Raw genomic sequence first — 18,348 nt, forward strand, 5'->3', positions numbered from 1 at the left:
AATTTTAGCCCATTAAATTAATACATTCTAATAATAATAAAACATTTTATTTATAAGGTGCCTTTCTAGATACTCAAGGTCAGCGCACAGAACAGAACAAAGCACAAAACAATAACAATAACCAAAAGTTAAAGGATATAATTTCAACAGCAAGGAATCAATAAAATTATGAACATTTAAGGAGATTAGGTGGGCTAGGCAGAGTGAAATAGAAAGGTCTTGAGTCTGGATTTGAAGTGAGGGAAATAATAAATATTACGGCCATCGGGTGGCAAGGGCGTTCCAGAGGCGGCGAGCAGAGCGGCTGAAAGCCCTGCTCCTCATGGTGGTAAGACGGGCAGATGGGACAGTAAGGCGAAGAGAGGAGGCAGATCTGAGAGTACGGGAGGGGGGTGGCAATAGGAATGACGGTCGTCAGATTGTCCAGTTTACTGCACATTCTTGATGTGAATCCTGTGTTGAGTTTTATTCCCGTCTCTTGTGTTGCTCCTTGGATGATGTTTTGCAGGCAGCGTGTGTAGGTGTAGTGTTAGCGGTGCCTTTACTGCGTATTAAAGTGTATTCTTCCATGCAGCACTCCAATAGCCACAGGCCTCTTCTCTGTTTCCTCCTGTCATGTTGTTTTAGCATGCAAGATGAATCCAGTTGTATTTCTCAGATTACAGCTAATCCGACCAGCGTTGCCTTGCTTTTTTTTTTTTTTTTGCGTGTGTGTGTAATGAGTATCTGTTAGAGGTAAACCACGGGAAGAAAATGTGTGTTTTAACAAAGCTGTAATCTTTAGAGAAGCGGGTATTCCAGCCAACATGTAACTAAACTGCTTGAGGAAGAACACCTACTCCTCCAGTCCATAAAAGCCCTCTACTTACCCTGTGGTTGGTCAACTGAGACAAATTGCACAACAATGCAGACTGTAATGTGGATCCAAATAAATAAATGTCAAACACGGAGAGCATTTATAACGGTGCACTGTTCCTTCTGTCAGATTTATATCCTTCAGGTGAGATAGGTGTAAATTTAACACTGATTAATTTGTGTCTTGTGTTGCAGTTCAGACCCAATATGTGTCGTATTATTAGTGTTTTTTTTTACTCCTCCGTGGCTCAGTTAAAAGCTGAAACTGACCTATGGAGGGTGAAAATTGGTTCTGTGTTAATATAACTACAACTGTGATAATATTTGGTTTGGAAATACCTGCTGCTGGAACAAATCCTCGCTCAGCTGTCAGACATAGACAGTCCAGAGATATTCACACAACATCGTTGTTCATCCGGTCCAGCCAACAACCTGAAAAGCCGCTGGCAGAATGCAAATGTTACCTGGAATAAATATATAGAGCCTGCAAATCATCAATTCAGAAAATGTTGGTGTTTATGTGGAAACACAGAATTTGGCTGATCGTTTTGGAATTTACAAGCTATTCCTCCATCGACCTCCTTCATTCAAAGTGCATCTCGTCCCACAGTTGTTCATCGTGGTGGTATTCAGTCACATAATTATTCATAAATGTATTTGTTTTGGTATAACACAAAATAAACCACTTAACAGTTCCATCTCCATTCCCTTTAACATTTAAAAAAAACTTGTTTACCTGCATGGTTATAATTGTGAGTTATTATATCTAATGTTTTGAACAGATATATTTCCTGTATTCTGGTGCCTGTAAAGTGAAGGTTTCATACATTTATCTGACTTTTCTACCATGACAGAAATGATAAAATGATATTTTGTAATCCTATCTATAGCGAGCCGGTCACAGCTGCATGGTGTGGGTAGCTTTGTTGCGTCACATCAAGAAGGTCCTGGTTGTTCGTCTCTCTCCCGCCTCCACCCAGTTCAGCTGGAACAGGTTCCAGCCTGTATATAACGTAGTTATATAAACTTCATAACTTGACACGAGTGCATATATCAAATAAGAGACAGTATCAGTAAGGTCACTGGCTCTCCTGTGATTGGCTTTTCATTTGCCGATCTCTTTCTGTTTCCTTGCTTGCATCGTGTATTTATTTCTTCCTCATCTCATTTTCCATCTTCCCGTCCTCAATCCTGTCTGCGTGACCATTTCTTCTTCTGTGGTTCTGTGCATGATTGCCTTTACTCAACCCTCTAGCAGCAGAATCAATGACAAGCTAAAGTAACACTGTAAAAAGTACAGTTAAAATCTAGTTCAGAACAGTCTTCTACTCTTTTGGAACTTACGGACACGAGGACAGAACATGCAGCTAAAACAAACATGGCCGCCCTCCACCTCGGGTAAACGGTCTTAAGTGTTGCTGCTCTGTTTCCTTTAATATTGCTGCAGGCACTTCTTTCAGACAGCAGGGGAACAATAACTTCCCACCAGGCAGCTCGTGCATAAAACATTTATTAACTGTCGTCGCAAAAGGTAAAGACATTTTCCCCGTGTTGTCAGATTGCATCATCCAGTTCCTTCAGGCCATAAAGGCTCTCACCAGTTACTCCTCTCAAGGATGATCACCTCCTGGTCTCAGTGAGAGGCCTCCTCCTCACGGCTCATTCTCACTGTCATCATGCATGTGCGCAAAGTTACATTTTTCCACCGCTTTTGCAGAGCTTCTTTTTTAACTGAGCACAGAAGCCCCCATTATCTCCCCTCAGCCATCGTGCTTTAAGAATTCACTTTGTAGGCTCGGCTCCGCTGTGCTCGTACGCTCCGCGTTTACCCCCACATCAGTGAGGCTTATGAAACATTCATAAAAGTTTCCCCAGCTGTCTGCAGGTGAAAGCCTCAAAGCGGCAAAGCCCTAAGTTTCAGGAAGATGGCAGTGTCGATGGCACTGGTGCTCCGACATGTCCTTGTTAGGTTTGACAAGGTGCTGAGAGCAGGGGACAAGCAGAGCAGGGCGAGGGGAGGCGAAAAGAGAAGGCAACAGACACGACAGCAATAACAGGCAGGAGTGGGCGTCTGTTAACCGGTGGAAGAAATAAGTTGGAAGCGGATAGAAAAGGAAGAGAGGTGAAATTTCCTCTGCATACCAACTCAGTATTCTGCACGGAAATGTGGGGGGGCAGCTCCAACTTCCCCTTTGTAATGAAGTAAATGATGCATTTCTTCATGGTTGGTCAAAGAATCTACTACATGTGATGTGTTGTTACGGCTTCGTGAGCTTAAATACATTATTTTATTAGTCCTCTTGGAGAGGCTGTCTATGCAACCTTGACAAACAAAACAGACTGCTGCCATTTTGAGAATAGAACTGGTTGATCTTGGATGTGTTTTCCGTAATGGCTTCCCTCCATCTCTCTTGGCTAACATGAGCAGAATATTATGAGAGCAGACGAGATTTGGGAATCAGTACTTCTGAGGAGGATCGGTGTTGCGTTGAGCTCTGTTGTCCACCGAAGGAGGCTGAAACAAAAAGTATGGATCAATCACCTGCTCTGACGTTTTCCTGACACAGTCATGTAGGGCGGGGGCCTCTAGCTCACCACCGAGTTTCATCCGGATTGGATTATCGAGATGTTTTTTTTAACTTGTATTTTGGCCCACTGTGTATTTAATATTATAGATGGAGATTTCTAACAAGCGTCAATCCCACATCGGAGCATGTCAACGGATTTGTTACCTCCGCCAAGGAGGTTCTGTTTTTGATGCCTTTTGTCTGTTTATGGCCAGAACTCATTGTCATGGGCCTGCAGAAGGCAGCAGGATTTGTCATGAATCATTTATAACACATGATAGAGCAGCGTCTGCGTATTTGCGTGCTCATGTGTCAGGGTGTCTGTCCATTAAGCTCTGTGGCCAGTGCCCTGATTTCCTCATTATTTCTAGTTGATTACCTAAAGCTGCATTTATACCAAGGAGAAGTGAAGGGCACCGGGGCAGCAGAACATGCCCATGGGGAGCAGGCGTCCCACATGGCACCCATTTACTCCGATCGCTCCTGCTTCAGTCGGAAGATTAATGTCATTATGGATTCGCTCACATCCGAGCTTACCCTTACCCCTATAGCATTTTTAATTTCAGAAATAATAATAAAAAGATGTTAGGAAGGTCGGTTTGTGCTGTTTGTCAATCTCTCTCATGACTGAATTCAAAGGTGACGGCCCCTAACCTGAACCTACTCTCTGTCCCCACCACCAGTCTGCTCCCAGTTCTCCAGAGGAGTGTACGCCATCTTTGGTTTCTACGACAGGAGATCCATGAACACGCTGACCTCCTTCTGCGGGGCGCTCCACACCTCCTTCATTACCCCCAGCTTCCCCATCGACGCTGACGTGCAGTTTGTGATCCAGATGAGGCCTGGTTTGCGGGGAACCGTTCTCAGTCTGCTGGCCCATTATAAATGGGAGAAGTTTGTCTACCTTTACGACACTGACAGAGGTAAGAGCGGCCCTCTGTCAAAGGGAGCGCACATTCAAACTCGCCTGTGGAGACGCAGCAAGCTTTCAGGAAGAAGCAAATGAGTGCGAAACATCTAATTGCTAGAGAGAGTGTAAGGAGTAGTTTCCTCACCGAGCTGTTCTCAGGCAGACGTGTTATTACACAGCGCGTATGATCCCTTATGCCCAATCATCACTCTGACTCATCTGACGCTCTTTAATCTATGCCACTAATAATCCTAAATTGCTGCACTTTAATGCTGAATGCGGCTCATAGAGGTAGTCAGCAGCTCCAGGCTTCCAAGGAGCGCGGCATTCACAGGTGCTCCTGATCCGCTGCTCATCCAGCTGCCTCAGCCTTTAATCCTCGGCACTCTCTGATTATCATTTAGCTATAATTGGATTATGTAAAGGGAGAAACGCAACATTCTGCCACTTCTGGCTGTGCTTAATGGCCTCCCTCATGTAGGCCAGCTATTTACAGGCCGGGTCTCTGCCGTTCTCTAAGGGTCAGCATCTTCAGAGGCTGCTTTTGAGAGGAATCACGTTGACCTGCATGTGTAGATTGGGCACACACACACACACACAAAATGGCTTGAATCAGTGTGTGTTTACAAAGTAGATGTAAAGGTTTCTGGGTTCTGCCTCTGCTGTTAAATGTGTTCAGAACTGTGCATTCCAAGTACAGTGGAACCTCGGTTCTCGGTTGTTTGAAAACCAAAACTATATTTCCCATAAGAAATAATGGAAACTTAAACTAGTCTTTCTCCTATGGCAGGGCGGCTCAAAGTGAACCTACTCGAGTAGACTACGCCTTCGTTTGCATGCCTTTGGTTCGCCTCGGCTCCACTCATGTGTTCGAACCCCAAAAATCTGTTGGACTTCCATTTTTTTGGTTTGAGAACCGAGGTTCCGCTGTATTTTTGAACGCACATGGTGCATTTCCAGGATAAGTGCGCTCATTTTTCACGTCCCCCATCCCGCTTTATATATCTCCAGTTGAGGTGGGTGTACAAGCTACTGCTCTCTCATGCAACGAGTTCTCAAAAAGCCATTTTTCCCCCCATTTTGTTTTCATTATATGCAACTGCTCTCTCTTGAATGTTTTTACAAATATACGGAATTTATATCTGAAATCCTTATAGTGAATAAAACAGCCACTCTTCTGTAATTGTAATATAAAGTTGTGTTTGAGGACACTCTCAAACCGGGGAAAGGATTCTGGCTTTAATTGATCTCTTCGATGTGTCTGTGCTTCGGCGGCAGACTTGCAGCAGCCGATAACTGGGTGGCTGGCGAGGCGGAGGAAAATGATTAATGACTTTACAGCCTCTTCATAGCACAATAAAACCTTCTGAGAAGTGCCTCTTGATGCGGCCCTCGGAGCTCTGCTTTAGTTTCCTGGCCTTTTTTTGACCTGCTGTGTTGAGATTGACGGGCCACCATCTGTAGCACTCTGCCCATTTCCACAGCATGACACAGAGTAAACACTGTCGTTAAGGATGGAGTCCCACATGCTGCACAGCTTGTGTTTGCTCAGAGGCGAATTACTCGCTTCATTTTGGCTGGCAGCCCCATCCGGTTCCTCTCTGTCAAAGGTTCTGGAGTGATGAATCCAACACTCATCTGAATGTCACTTCAGTCTTCAACATTGGGAGAGGGAATTATTGGGGGTGGGGGCGGGTTGTCTCTTATTAAGAAATTCCATATCTAAGCGGGACATTTTTATCAGTCAGCCTGAATCTGTAAAGATCATTAAAATGAATGAGCCAATTCCCTTCTGTATAGTATCTTGAGAAAGGAGAGTGTGTTCCCTTTCACCGCACCTTCAAAGGGATTTTTTTTTTATCATAGGTTGACAGTATAACCACCATAAAAAAATGCTATGGCACATCTAATTTACAGGGTGGATTTCAAATTGGAAATGATGTCAAGATCAAACAGCTGCAGCTCCACTTTCATGTTGGAGTTGCTCTCTTCTGACAGTAGCACTGAACTGATTTCACTTGTTTCTACTGACACAGTTGTGATAAGTGTTAAAAAACAAGTTGATTTTGCTCCACATGTCATTTAAAAAAAAGAAATATATATATATACTGGGTGGATGATACTGTTTCACGCAGCACAATTCTCATTAGTGGAATTGTTTAACAAACATAAGAGATGGAAATAAAAAGTACCTCTACAGATCCGAGGGATGCACAACAAAGGAAAGCATGCCTCCACACTCATGGATCATAATTCATGATTTTCTGCTGCAGTGCAACATCACCTATTTATGCTGGATGTACCGGCTCTGAAATATCCTCATTAGACTGGCTAATAGCCACTGGCAGGAAAGGCCTCCTGAAATGAGAAACATCTGGGCATCACCAGCTGGGCACCAGGAGTGGGTACACACCAGGTTGTTGTTATTTACCATATTCACCTACGTTACTATAATTACACCTTATGAATGAAGGTTGTACTATTGATACTTGTTTGAAAAACTTTGTAATCCCCCTTGGCAAACTAAAACCTACAAAACTATGAGACCACAAAGTAGTTTGCACAACATTGTTATATTATATATAAAAAAAAATTCGTGTTATAAACCATGTAATAATTGATATTCTTATACTGTGGCAATTTTAACGGAATAATCCACCATGGCTGTTTTGTTTTTTCTTTCCTTCTGCTCAGTTCCCTTGAGTTGAAGAGCAAGCAGCTTACAAAGATTGTGCTTAGGTCAAGATATAACAGTCTCAACAGATAAATCCACTTCTGCTAATGTGTACCATGGGGATGATTTAAGGAGACTTCTTTTCATTAAAGACATATTTAATCAGTATGTTCTCCATTTCATACTTAGGGAAGCTGTTGCATGCATTGCATTACAGTTTAAATCTCAGTCCTCATCCTCTCCATTGACCCCTAGATATTCTGACTAAGGCAGGAGTTATTAATCTCTTGGTTCTCCTTAACTAGTTCAATTGATAGCAGGGGGAAACAAAAGAGTGGGATACCTGTGGAATGCTCCAACACACCTGATTGGACCATTTCACAGGCAAGGAAGTTAAGTGGTAAAAGGCAGTAGTATCGTGATTGAGCGTGAAAAGTGAACCGTCCAACTAACTAATCCTACTACACAAATTAAGTATAAATACCTATAAGCTGTATAATGTAAGTATAGTTCTTGCATAGATATAACTATTGACTCTTATTGTGTAATTTCTTTATGTTGCCATCAAAACAGCTTACTGAGTCTAAGCTAACAGCAGCCACTCCTGTCTCCTGCTCGCATTCCTCGCTGCAGGTTTTCTCTCTGCAAGAAAGCATCTGATTAATTGCACGTTGTTAAAGATGTGCAATGGGAAAGAGAGAGAGAGAGAGAGAGCGACTGAGAGACATAAAGCAGCTGTCCCTCCCTTTGAGCACCTCCCTGTTCCTTCACTTCCAGACGGACACATATGACCACTGTCCCTCCAAGGCTCAAATCTATGTGTGTGTGTGAAATGTGTGTATGAAAGCACAATGGTGCCAATCTAAAAGAAGAAAAGAAACTCCAAGGTTACACAGGACTTTTATTTTTCTTATGGAAAATCTAATCGGATCCATGTCTTTGAGAATCATCTCTGACTCAGAGGTGAATCTTAGATTCTCTGTGGTAATCTGATTGCCTTCTATAGCTGTGAATGGAGCGTGTTTAGGAAGTACATGCTGCAGGCGTGTGTGTATGTGCTGTACGTGCTGTGGACTGACGTCACTGGTGAAAACCTCAAAGGGCAGTATGCACGATGAGGAGATACAGCTGAGGCTTTAGCTATCTCAGCGGTGTTGTTCTTCTTTTTTACATAAACAAAACCTCTCCACTCGGGCGCTGACTCCTCTCCTCCAGATGCTCGAAATGGCACCAAGTGATGCCCGAACCTTCATGCATGCAGACGAAGTGCAGCATGAAAACATAATCAAACTAAATGTTTGCACTATTTAGAGTATTGTATCTATAAAATAATGCAAAGGAATTATTCATCTGGAATACCAAACATCTTCCTGAATTTTCCACTCTTGGAAGCGACAATTTATAAAATTTGATCCATCAGCATAGGACCATTTGCGAATAAAAGCCCTATAGGCTCAGACTAAATGACCATGACCATTTGTCAGGGACATTCTCACTTTAAGAAAAATTTAGACGCATGTCCTCCCTTGAGTAGATTGGCCGGGAATGAACAGAACAGAAACCTACAAAAAGACACTACATAACTCTAAACAGCCTTAAAACGTCGCATAACTTTGGAAATCTTTGTTCTGCGCTAGAAAGTTGGAGATGCATTGCTTCACCACAGTATAGACAGCGTCTCTGGCGCTAGTCTTCAACGCACCAGTTTAAACAGAAAGAACACGAAACATATATTTGGATCATTTCAGTTCCAGCTTTAGGTGTTTGGGTAAAAGGCATTCATCTCATTGCGGAGATCAATGTTCAAGGAGCTGGAAGGTTCATGACCCGCCGTGCCTTCGCCCGTTTCGAGTTTTCACCACAGGTGACTACGGTACTTAAAGGATACGTGAATAAATATAAGGAGATCAAAAGCAGATCCTTCAACATAAGTCACCAGGGAATGCTGAGAAACACACTGTTTGATGAGTATTGAAATGATACGCATCAAATGTCTCAAACCAAGCAGACAATCCAGGAGAGACTTTTTACCCTAAATATCTAAATATCTGTCTCCGTCGCCATCATCAGAACATCAATACTGTAACTTTTGGAAGATATGATTTAGAGTTGTTGTTTTGTTTGTCATCAGTTCAGGGCCCAAAGCAGGTGGTCCTAGTACATGACCATTAGGAGGCAGTGTGATGAGCTGCAGACCAGTATCAAATATCTCTTATCATTTGCCGAATGCTTGAAGCAATCAGTTAGAAGAATTTAGATTTTTTTTTTTTAGACATTAGCATCTGTCAGGAGTTTTTGCAAGTGACGGATATCGTCCTCCGGCTGAGGCGCTGCCGCTCAGCTCATCATTTCAACCTGTCCAGTCACTCTCAGTGGTTCTTGCTAAAAACATTCCAATTGATTGGAGACCTGAGACTTTTTGAAATCTTGTCAATAAAAAGCGTGTCACTGGATCAATCATATTTGCAATATCCAATGGTCTTAACAACATACAATCAACGGCGATGGATCCCGTCTTCCTCTCCACTCATGATGCTATATCACTTCAAAAAAAGTAGAACACAAGACACAGGCAATTCATTTTTTACTTTTCCCCAGGTGGATTAGAGAGAACACAGAGTCCAGCAGATCAGGAACAGAGGGTTTTATTCTGGGCAAAGTCAAGAGAAGGAGAAGGAAGAAGCCAAAGGAAGACGATATGGGCAAATCTTCAAATGAAACCATATGCAGACGAGCACTGTGGGAAGGAACAGAGGAGTCAGCAAAGCCTTTGTGCCTCTCCTGCATCATAAAACAGCAAATAGCACAGAAGGCCATGCACGGTCAGACACACTGTCAGATGCACCAACTAATCCTCCCCTCTGTGTTCCGTAAGATCCAGCTTGTCATATCTAATCTGCTCTACTTGGAGGACTAATTCACCAGGTGACTGTAAGAGCATCACCTCGGCCTCAAACCCTCTAATCCATTTCTGCCTCGACCCTCTTAGCGCTGTGTCGCTCAAACCGCTCTCATCTATTTCGGTACACTTGCTTTGCAGGACCACAGCCATTACACGGGTGGTCTTTTTGCATTATGGAGGAGATTGATGTGATCTTCGCTTCCTTTTTCCTCAAGAGAAAATGCCTTTTTTTTTTTATTTGCTGAAGAGATGGGAGGGTGTGTTTTTATATAGGGAGCTGAAAAACGGCCGTCAGTGCAGCTCTCACTTGTATGCAGTTCAAATTCAAATGTCTGTGCTTTAAGCATTTGTTTGTTTTAGTCTATATACCTACATGCATTTATGTGCAAATGAGCCACCTTTAGCGCAGCTGAAGATAATGACATACTTCATGGAACGTTGATTTAAACACTTTAAATTTGACAGGAGAACTAGTCAACGTTAACTTTGCAGCTGTCATTAGATAGGACATCATCTGTTTGATTAGCTCTGATCTGGGATCTGGTTGGAGTGGCTCATTGCAGTTCCGATCATTTGGATCAGCTGTTATCTGCATTGGTCTGTAGCGTGAGTCTGCGTTGATAGGCTAATTGTAAACTCAAAACTGTCCTTTCACTGTTATTTGGCAGCTTTAATTCTACTTCACTGGCTTTGTAAGTATTGCCCACTGAAAACAGGCTCCTTTTCAGAGACACGTTTAAGCCGTGAGATTTCTTTATTTCTTTATTTATTTTTAGATTTTTCTGAAGTAGGTTCAGCGGCTTTGTCTGAGTTTCCTTTGGTGTCACGCTCAGCTTTTGGGCGTCCCATGACAATGGCGCAGATGCCTGCAAGAGAATTTAAAAGAGGTCACCTTCTCCAGAGACGGTGGGGGGAGGGGGGGGGGGGGGGGGGATGACACCACGCCTGGCCGTCACATGAGCCGCTGCTCAAGACAGGGCGAGACGAGAAGAAATGCATGTCCCTGTGCCAGAAGATCCTCAGTCAGCGTCTTCATTCCGGAACGGTCTGTCACACCGGACATGCATCCCTTTGTAAATCTATGATTCGACAGTTGAGTTTATATACGTAGCGATGTGGGCAAAAAGATGAAGACTGATTTGTTGAAGAGAAACAATGATGGCATTTTAGATGCTTTATTCCAACGTGCTGCAGAAGTCTATGAGCAACCCACAATATTATTTTGTTCACTGCTGAACCCAGCAGCCATATTGTTCCAAGCTTTATCCTCCGAGCTGTAAAGAACACATATCAGAGGAGTACGTGCTGATCTCCCGGGCACCGCTGTGTGGGCTACTGAGCTCATATATTCAACAGAATCCCACATGCAAGCCCGGCTCCCTGCTTTGAGCTTTGCTCTAACAATTGCTGTCATATCTCAGCTTTTCCTACGGGTGCATTTTTTGGACAAACTTCAAAGCAAAGTGTGTTTAATGCTTTTTTTTTTGAGCTTGGTGGCTTGAGCATCAATGCGGGGTACGGAACATCAGCAGAGTGTTTGGCTTATAGTTTAATCGCTTGATAGGAACAGATGCTAGCTCTGCTGGTTTTTGTGTAGGGGTGGATATTGTTCCAATGACTTTTTGTAAACATTGTGTGTTGGTCCAATAAAAAAAAAAATACCCTGGAATGGACAGATCATGATGTGGCACCATGGGTTGGATCCAGATCATGTGGATCAGGAAGAATTAAATATGCATTTGAAGAGGTCAGTGTTTCTGAGTATGCACACATTTTTTGCTTGTTCTCATACGACTGTATGTTATTTTTAAAAAACACAAATATTCCTGTGTATTGAAGATATTTCTGCTTCCTTTTCCCCGCTCGCTGATGGAATTGGTAACTTGGTAGTTTCTTTGCTGAACGCTACGGACTGAAATGCTTCATGAATATTTTACATTCGGCACTATCGCGCAGCACTAAGTCGATTCGTGTTAACTGATGTCTAGCCTTTGACAAAATGCTTTTGAATTTTGAATATGTATTATTTTCCATGACGGCGTTGAATAATTGATTGTGTAAAATGCCCTTGATGGTTGCTCTGCCTGCTGGCTGTTGTAAAACATACCATCTGTTGGCAAAGTCAACCAGAAGACATTATTGTCATTTGTGCACCAACTGATAAATGACACCAGCCTTCGTGTCCACCGGGAGACTGGATGTCCTTTGACATTCAAATGAAACATTTACATCGTGGTTACTGAAGAGTTATTAACGGGGAGGATGTTACATATCAATTTTAATTTATTCTTCAATTCTGCACTTTTACACGCAGCTTTTATTCTTATGTAAGAAGGCGCGTGTAAATGCTTAAATCCCAAATATACAGTTTACTCAAGAAAATCAGGTGTAAATCCTTCTAAATCCTTTTTCTCCTGCAGTGACTTACACGCCTCCAAATGTCACGACTATCCCAGCTTATGCTGTTTGAAGCCATGAGCCAGAATACTGGGGCGGGGGGCAGTGGAGCTTCACCTTTAATTTCCTCTCTGCCACCAGTGACGCACCGCCGGATTCTTGATATCTCGGTGCTGATAAAAGGACCAAAAAAAGAAGAAGTTCAAACAGATACATTCTCGGTGATGACAGATCCAATAGCAAGTCACCCAGCAGCTTTTGAAATGCTGTGATCAACCTCTCCACGATGCTCTTAGACAGGCCGGTCACACAGATAGCCCCTTTGAACACCCCCCCCCCCACCTCCTGAGTGTCAGACACGTGGACACACATCTGATCTGCCTCTTGAAACTCTTGAGCAGCTAATTGGGTGATATCTGGCAAAAAGCCACTTGTCTTTAAAGGCCACACTTGATCCGAGCGCTGTCTGGTGAGCGTTTCACCGTGAAGGTCAAGGCAAGGGAACGGAGGGTGAACATGTCCGATGAGGCTCCACTCGGGACATGTTGATTATTAATGGTCGCCGATGTTTTAGATTTCAAATATTAGATTAAAAAGATGCCTTTCAGCTAGAAAGCTACTGTAAATGAGAATTAGTTCTCAATTAACTTAAATAAAGGTTAAATAAATGTCATGTTTACTCGTTGTCGTTGTTTATATGACCCACCTACCTGGTGGCTCTGTGCTATGATTTATGTCTGTTTTAGACATTTTCACCATCATTTAAATGATGCTGATGCTACGTTAGCTCCTGCTAAACGCACTGGCCATGCTACCCATTTTTTTATTAAAAAATATCCGACACACTGAACCTTTAGGTAATTAATATATGGACAGCTCAAGCAAGTGAAAGAATGGAAGATGGATGGATGATGGATAGATAATCATTTCGACCAAGGATGATAAAAAGGTCATGTCATGTGTAAATATTGTAATTACTCATCACGTAGCACGTATTTAAAATCCATTACACGATACCCCCCCCCCCCCCTTCGGCAGGGGAATGTGACCAATCTTAAGGTGTAAAAATCTCATTGCGGTGCTGAACACAATGACGGCCCGACGTTTAAGTGAAGCAATGGTAAAACAAAAGTACATTTTCCAGGTATGACCTGCGTTTTGTTTTTTTAATTCTAAATTCTAGAAACTTTAATATTAAAAGAGCATGTTCAGCAGCGAAGGGGCTCGATGAGCCGCTACAACACCTATTAAGACATTAGTGGCCATTTATGGTAATTCCAAGATGGAAAAAAGAAGCCACAAATGACTTTTTTCATCCCAGACGAAGAGAACAACAACTTTCTTTTTATTCTCAGCTAATGCTGTCTCTTCTGGGCTGATTTAGAAGCTGCTCTTCTGGCTGCTCTTCTGGACTGCTGACCATGCGTCCTTAACCCTTTTCAGAATATATTTTACTGTGCAAGTTCCTGCAGGTTGCTCGGATCTTTCCGGTATCCCCCTGCTCAGCCGGGATACTGTTAGCTCAGCTCCTGATTCATCCCGTGACGCAGCTCTGTGAGGTAGACATTGAGGTGCTCCTATTGTGCTCGCTTAACTGCTGCTTTAGCAGTCCGTTTCACTGCGTTGGCAAGAGTATGTGCCACACTTCTTATTGTTGTGTCTCTGCTTTCATCTTGCGCTAACTCTATCCTTAAATTGGCTAGTTTGAAATCCTCGGCGAGGGAGGAGAGAGATGGCCGGGAAGGCCTCCTGCGACGGGACGCAGCCACTTCCCAGTTAATGCTTGCTTAATTATGCCCTGTAACCACTCTGTCTTTTTAATGGGCTCCACAGTTTTAACTGAATCTTTTGTGGGTAAATCGATCTCTCTCTCTCTCTCTCTCTGGACTTCTGCTGCATCCTGTCTTTATTCTATTCCATCTTTACAAACCTCTGTTGAGCTTTTAAAAACCTGAAAATATAGTCTAAATGCTGCAGGAACCTTCTTTATCTGCCAAAGACATTTTCGTTCTCCACCTACCGTGTACTACAGATTTTCTTTTTTTTTTTTTTTACTCATTAATCTGTGAATTCACAAGGTGATTTTTATTATTCATGTGCACATCAATATAGTGCATCTTGAGTATTTTTGTGATTTAAAGCTGGTTAAAAGCTTTTGAGCATCATTACTAGAATACATTTTCTTGAAGTTCTTCTTTACAGCAATTTAGATTCACAGCACAATGTCTACCTGCTGCCGGGCTCGAAGACAACAGAAAGACAGCTGTGTGATTGCTCTTGTCCCTCTGATCCTTCAGACTTTGCAGTCCTCCAGGCCATCATGGAGTCGGCGGTGGCCAATAACTGGCAAGTGACAGCTCGCTCGGTGGGGAACATTGTGGACCCCACAGAGTACAGACGCATCATTGAGGAGATGGACCGCCGGCAGGAGAAACGCTTTCTTATTGACTGTGAAGTGGACAGGATCAACTCCATACTGCAGCAGGTATGTCCAACACACACTGTTAAATGTCTTCATTTGGCCTCCAGCTCTGCTTTGTCTCGAAGGGACTGAACATGCCATCTTGTCCTCAAACACCATCTTCATTTTCAGTCTGCTCCTCACATTTCATGTCTTTTTCATTATTACAGTAAACACCTGGAGCATATTACGATTGCCTCAGATCTGAGAATTCTCATTTAGTAGACTGTGTTAAAACGGGCGAGACGCGTGCGTTTAAATTAAGTCTTCTTATATGTTACTTCTTATGTTTGAGGTCACTCGGGATTAATTAATTCAACAGCCTCCTCCTTGTTTCCTAGGCGATCATCTGCTGCAGTGTTCCCACAAGATTGTTGATTTACATTTAGTGTTTACTAATGTGGGCTGCATGCGTCATAAATACACTAAAAGAGTCTTAATTGAGAATGTGGAATGGGTGGAGGGAAGTATCAGGTGTGCTCTGTGGTAGGAGAGTCTACAAGACGGTGGTGAGGCCGGCCATGATGGGCGGCTTAGTGATGGTGGCTCTGAGGAAAAGACAGGAGGCGGAGCTAGAAGTGGTGGAGATGAAGATGCTGAGGTTCTCCTTGGGAGTGACCAGGTTGGACAGGATTAGAAATGAGACAATAAGAGGGACAGTGAAGGTCAGACGTTTTGGAGATAAGGTCAGAGAGACCAGACTTTGATGGTTTGGACATGTCCAGAGGAGAGACGGGGACTATATCGATAGAAGGATGCTGAGGATGGAACTGCCAGGGAACAGAGCTAGAGGACGACTCAGGAGAAGAGACATGGACGTAGTGAGGGAGGACATGAGAGAGGCTGGTGTTGGGGAGGACGATGCAAAGGACAGGGTGAAGTGGAGAACGTTGGTTTGCTGTGGTGACCCCTCATGGGACAAGCTGAAAGTACAATAGTCCAAAAGCCAATAAAGCATGTGCAGCATCAACAAAGCTCCTGTTCGGATACTGCTAAAGTAAAAAAAAACACGCACCAAAAAAACCTGGATCTTTTCCAACTTTCAATTCGATTTTTAGTGTCTCTTGCCTCCTCCCATCAGCACAGCAATTTGTTAAGTAGATCATGTGCAATTCACAAAAATGTCTTAAAAGGCTTGTCTTTCAATGTAATTTAAAAAACAACAATAATTATTTGAATTCGTACCTAGATTTAAAGGATCTGCTCAAAATCAGGAAACAAACCACACTCAAGTCTCACACCCCGACACCTAGTGTGTCACCTAGACGCATCGAAACTCACAATGTTGAGAAGGTAATCAGTTTTTGAAGCTGTCTCTGAGCCCAGTCTCACAAAATGAAGCCAAAGCTGTCAAAACAGGTGGATATCACAACAGCGCATAGAACAAACAAAGGCAAGCTGCAGCCTCAATATAAGGCGCCACGACTGACACATTCTCTGTGAGTGGTGGACGAAGGCAGGACACCAATCAGCAGTCTGACCCCACTGGGACATGTCGTTGGCATGGTCCACACCCTTCCTGGATGCTGTGTGGACCGTAACACCGACCGTACCACCAGGTTCCTAAAAACCCATCAAGTCGTTTTTTGTGTTAATGATGCCGAAAGCATTTTTATTGTTGTTGAAATATGATGCCGTGTTCAGATGTGTTCCCCTCATAGACGATATTTATAATTGGAACTGTTTTCTGGATCTACCCTCCAGCAGAGAGCGTTGCTGTTAGATGCATAAAGAGGCCAGACTACATGAAAATCTGAGAAAATGAAGCTCCTTCATGCTCAGTAAACAGTTTCCTGATGAGTTCGAGGTCTCCCTTGTTCGTTTCAAGTCGTCTTTAAAGCATTACGATTCATTCTGTGAACTACATACAGTGCATTTCATAAATCAGTATTGATTTATTGATCTTTCAGCACTCGTTTGTTCTCTCATTCAGAATGGAGGTGCATTACGGAGGCCCTCTAAATATGATCACTCCTGCCTCCAGAAAGCAAGATGGCTTTGGCCCCAGTGCAAACGAACACACCGCCGTACACATAATGATCTTCGTCATTGCTTTCCTAACAAGTTTTACTCATCATCGGTGTGCCTATTCCCCCCGAGGCTCTCGTCGTTTCAGTGACAGAAAGGATTTTGTCATCAAAATAGGTTTCTTTCTGTCAATAATGTCGAGTCCTCATTTGTTCCTTATTAGATTCATCAGCCATCCAATCAGATAATGGTGGTCAGTTGGTGCCGCGTCAGGCCGATCTTATCCTAATCTCGTTACTGTGGTGGACGAATGTGAACGATGGCTGCCTCTAGAGCATCTGTCACCGGAGCGTCTCTCCGGATGCTCCAGAGTGGCAAAGAGATGCTAGCGACTCTTGAGAACAATTCTTTATGTGAGCTGTGGCATCAACACTTGCTCCTAGTGTAAGTAGGACACACTGTCCCATAACTGCAACAACAATGAGCCTACTATAAATAGCCTACCATCCTAGCCTGAGGGAAAAATCTCTCACAAAGGCAGGAGTGAGCAAACACAACCGAGATCACTCAGGATACTCAGAGCATCTGCTCTGGACGGGATCTGAAATGTGATCTGTGTTTCTGATTGGAGCAAATTTTGGCTATTTTAAATGAATTTATACACATATATATCTCTCGCTCATTTTGCTGATGGATGCACTGTGGGGTTTTTTGCTCCCCCGCTGGCTCGCTTAACTTCTGTGAAAGTATCAGTCTGCTCACCCCCTCAGCAAAGTAAAGACAAAGTGATGAAGTCCTTGAGGGCTTCTCATCAATAACAGAAGCACGGTGGATTTATAAGCACTGCCAGAGGACTGGTCACCTCTAGCCTCCTACTGCACGGTGGACAGACTGAAAAATGGAGTGAGAGAAAAGACTGGAAAGATAGAGCGCTTGTGGGAACTGAGCCATGTAGCGTAAGCCTCCCTGTCTCATGCTGTGGTGAGGAATAGGAGAGCCAGACTCCCGGAGGTACAATGAAATTCCAGGCTATGAGATTAGCATAACAAAATTCCAATCAGGTTCTTTTTTAATGTTTTTATAATCATCCCATATTATCATAAACTGTATTTATTTCCTGTCTGTAAAAATTGAAATGTATAAAACACAAATTAAAGATGATATTATTCACCTAGGAGGAAAAAGTCATGCCTTTGAACAGTTTAAAATGAGCCACGCTACAAAAATCAAGATATGAGAAATCCTGATATTTGTTTTTTTAGAGTTCACATATGATTATTTTAAATTCAGTCTGAAACTAGTTTTGCTTTTTCCTGTGTATTCATTCTAAGTTTATTATTGAGTGCATTCATGAAACCTCAATTTGAACTACTAATAAAGACATGAAAAGTGTCTTTGGGCACTATTTTTTTAAACTTGATTACCCTGCAAATAAACCCCTACTACCATTGAACTATCTGTCCTCACGCCTTCCTTTTATATTTGTTACTTTGATTATAAAGATGAAACCGTCGCTGCTGAAAAAGCAAAGCGTTGGCTGTAAGAGAGGTGCGGTCGTCTTTGTAGCCCAGGCATCCAAAGGAACCCCTAGAGAAGTCGCTGAAAAGCAGCTCA

At 42.9% G+C, this 18,348-nt stretch overlaps 1 protein-coding gene across 1 annotated transcript in view; it reads left to right on the forward strand.

The window, feature by feature from the left end:
* gria3a (glutamate receptor, ionotropic, AMPA 3a) overlaps positions 1-18,348 on the forward strand; it is a 53,160-nt gene that overhangs the window by 11,032 nt on the left and 23,780 nt on the right. Inside the window, exons 4-5 of the mRNA XM_068744524.1 lie at positions 4,106-4,345; positions 14,603-14,790. Coding sequence (XP_068600625.1) covers positions 4,106-4,345; positions 14,603-14,790 — 428 coding nt within the window. The remainder of the gene's footprint in view (positions 1-4,105; positions 4,346-14,602; positions 14,791-18,348) is intronic.

The sequence above is a fragment of the Brachionichthys hirsutus genome, chromosome 10 (genome assembly GCF_040956055.1).
Source record: "Brachionichthys hirsutus isolate HB-005 chromosome 10, CSIRO-AGI_Bhir_v1, whole genome shotgun sequence".
Taxonomy (NCBI): domain Eukaryota; kingdom Metazoa; phylum Chordata; class Actinopteri; order Lophiiformes; family Brachionichthyidae; genus Brachionichthys; species Brachionichthys hirsutus.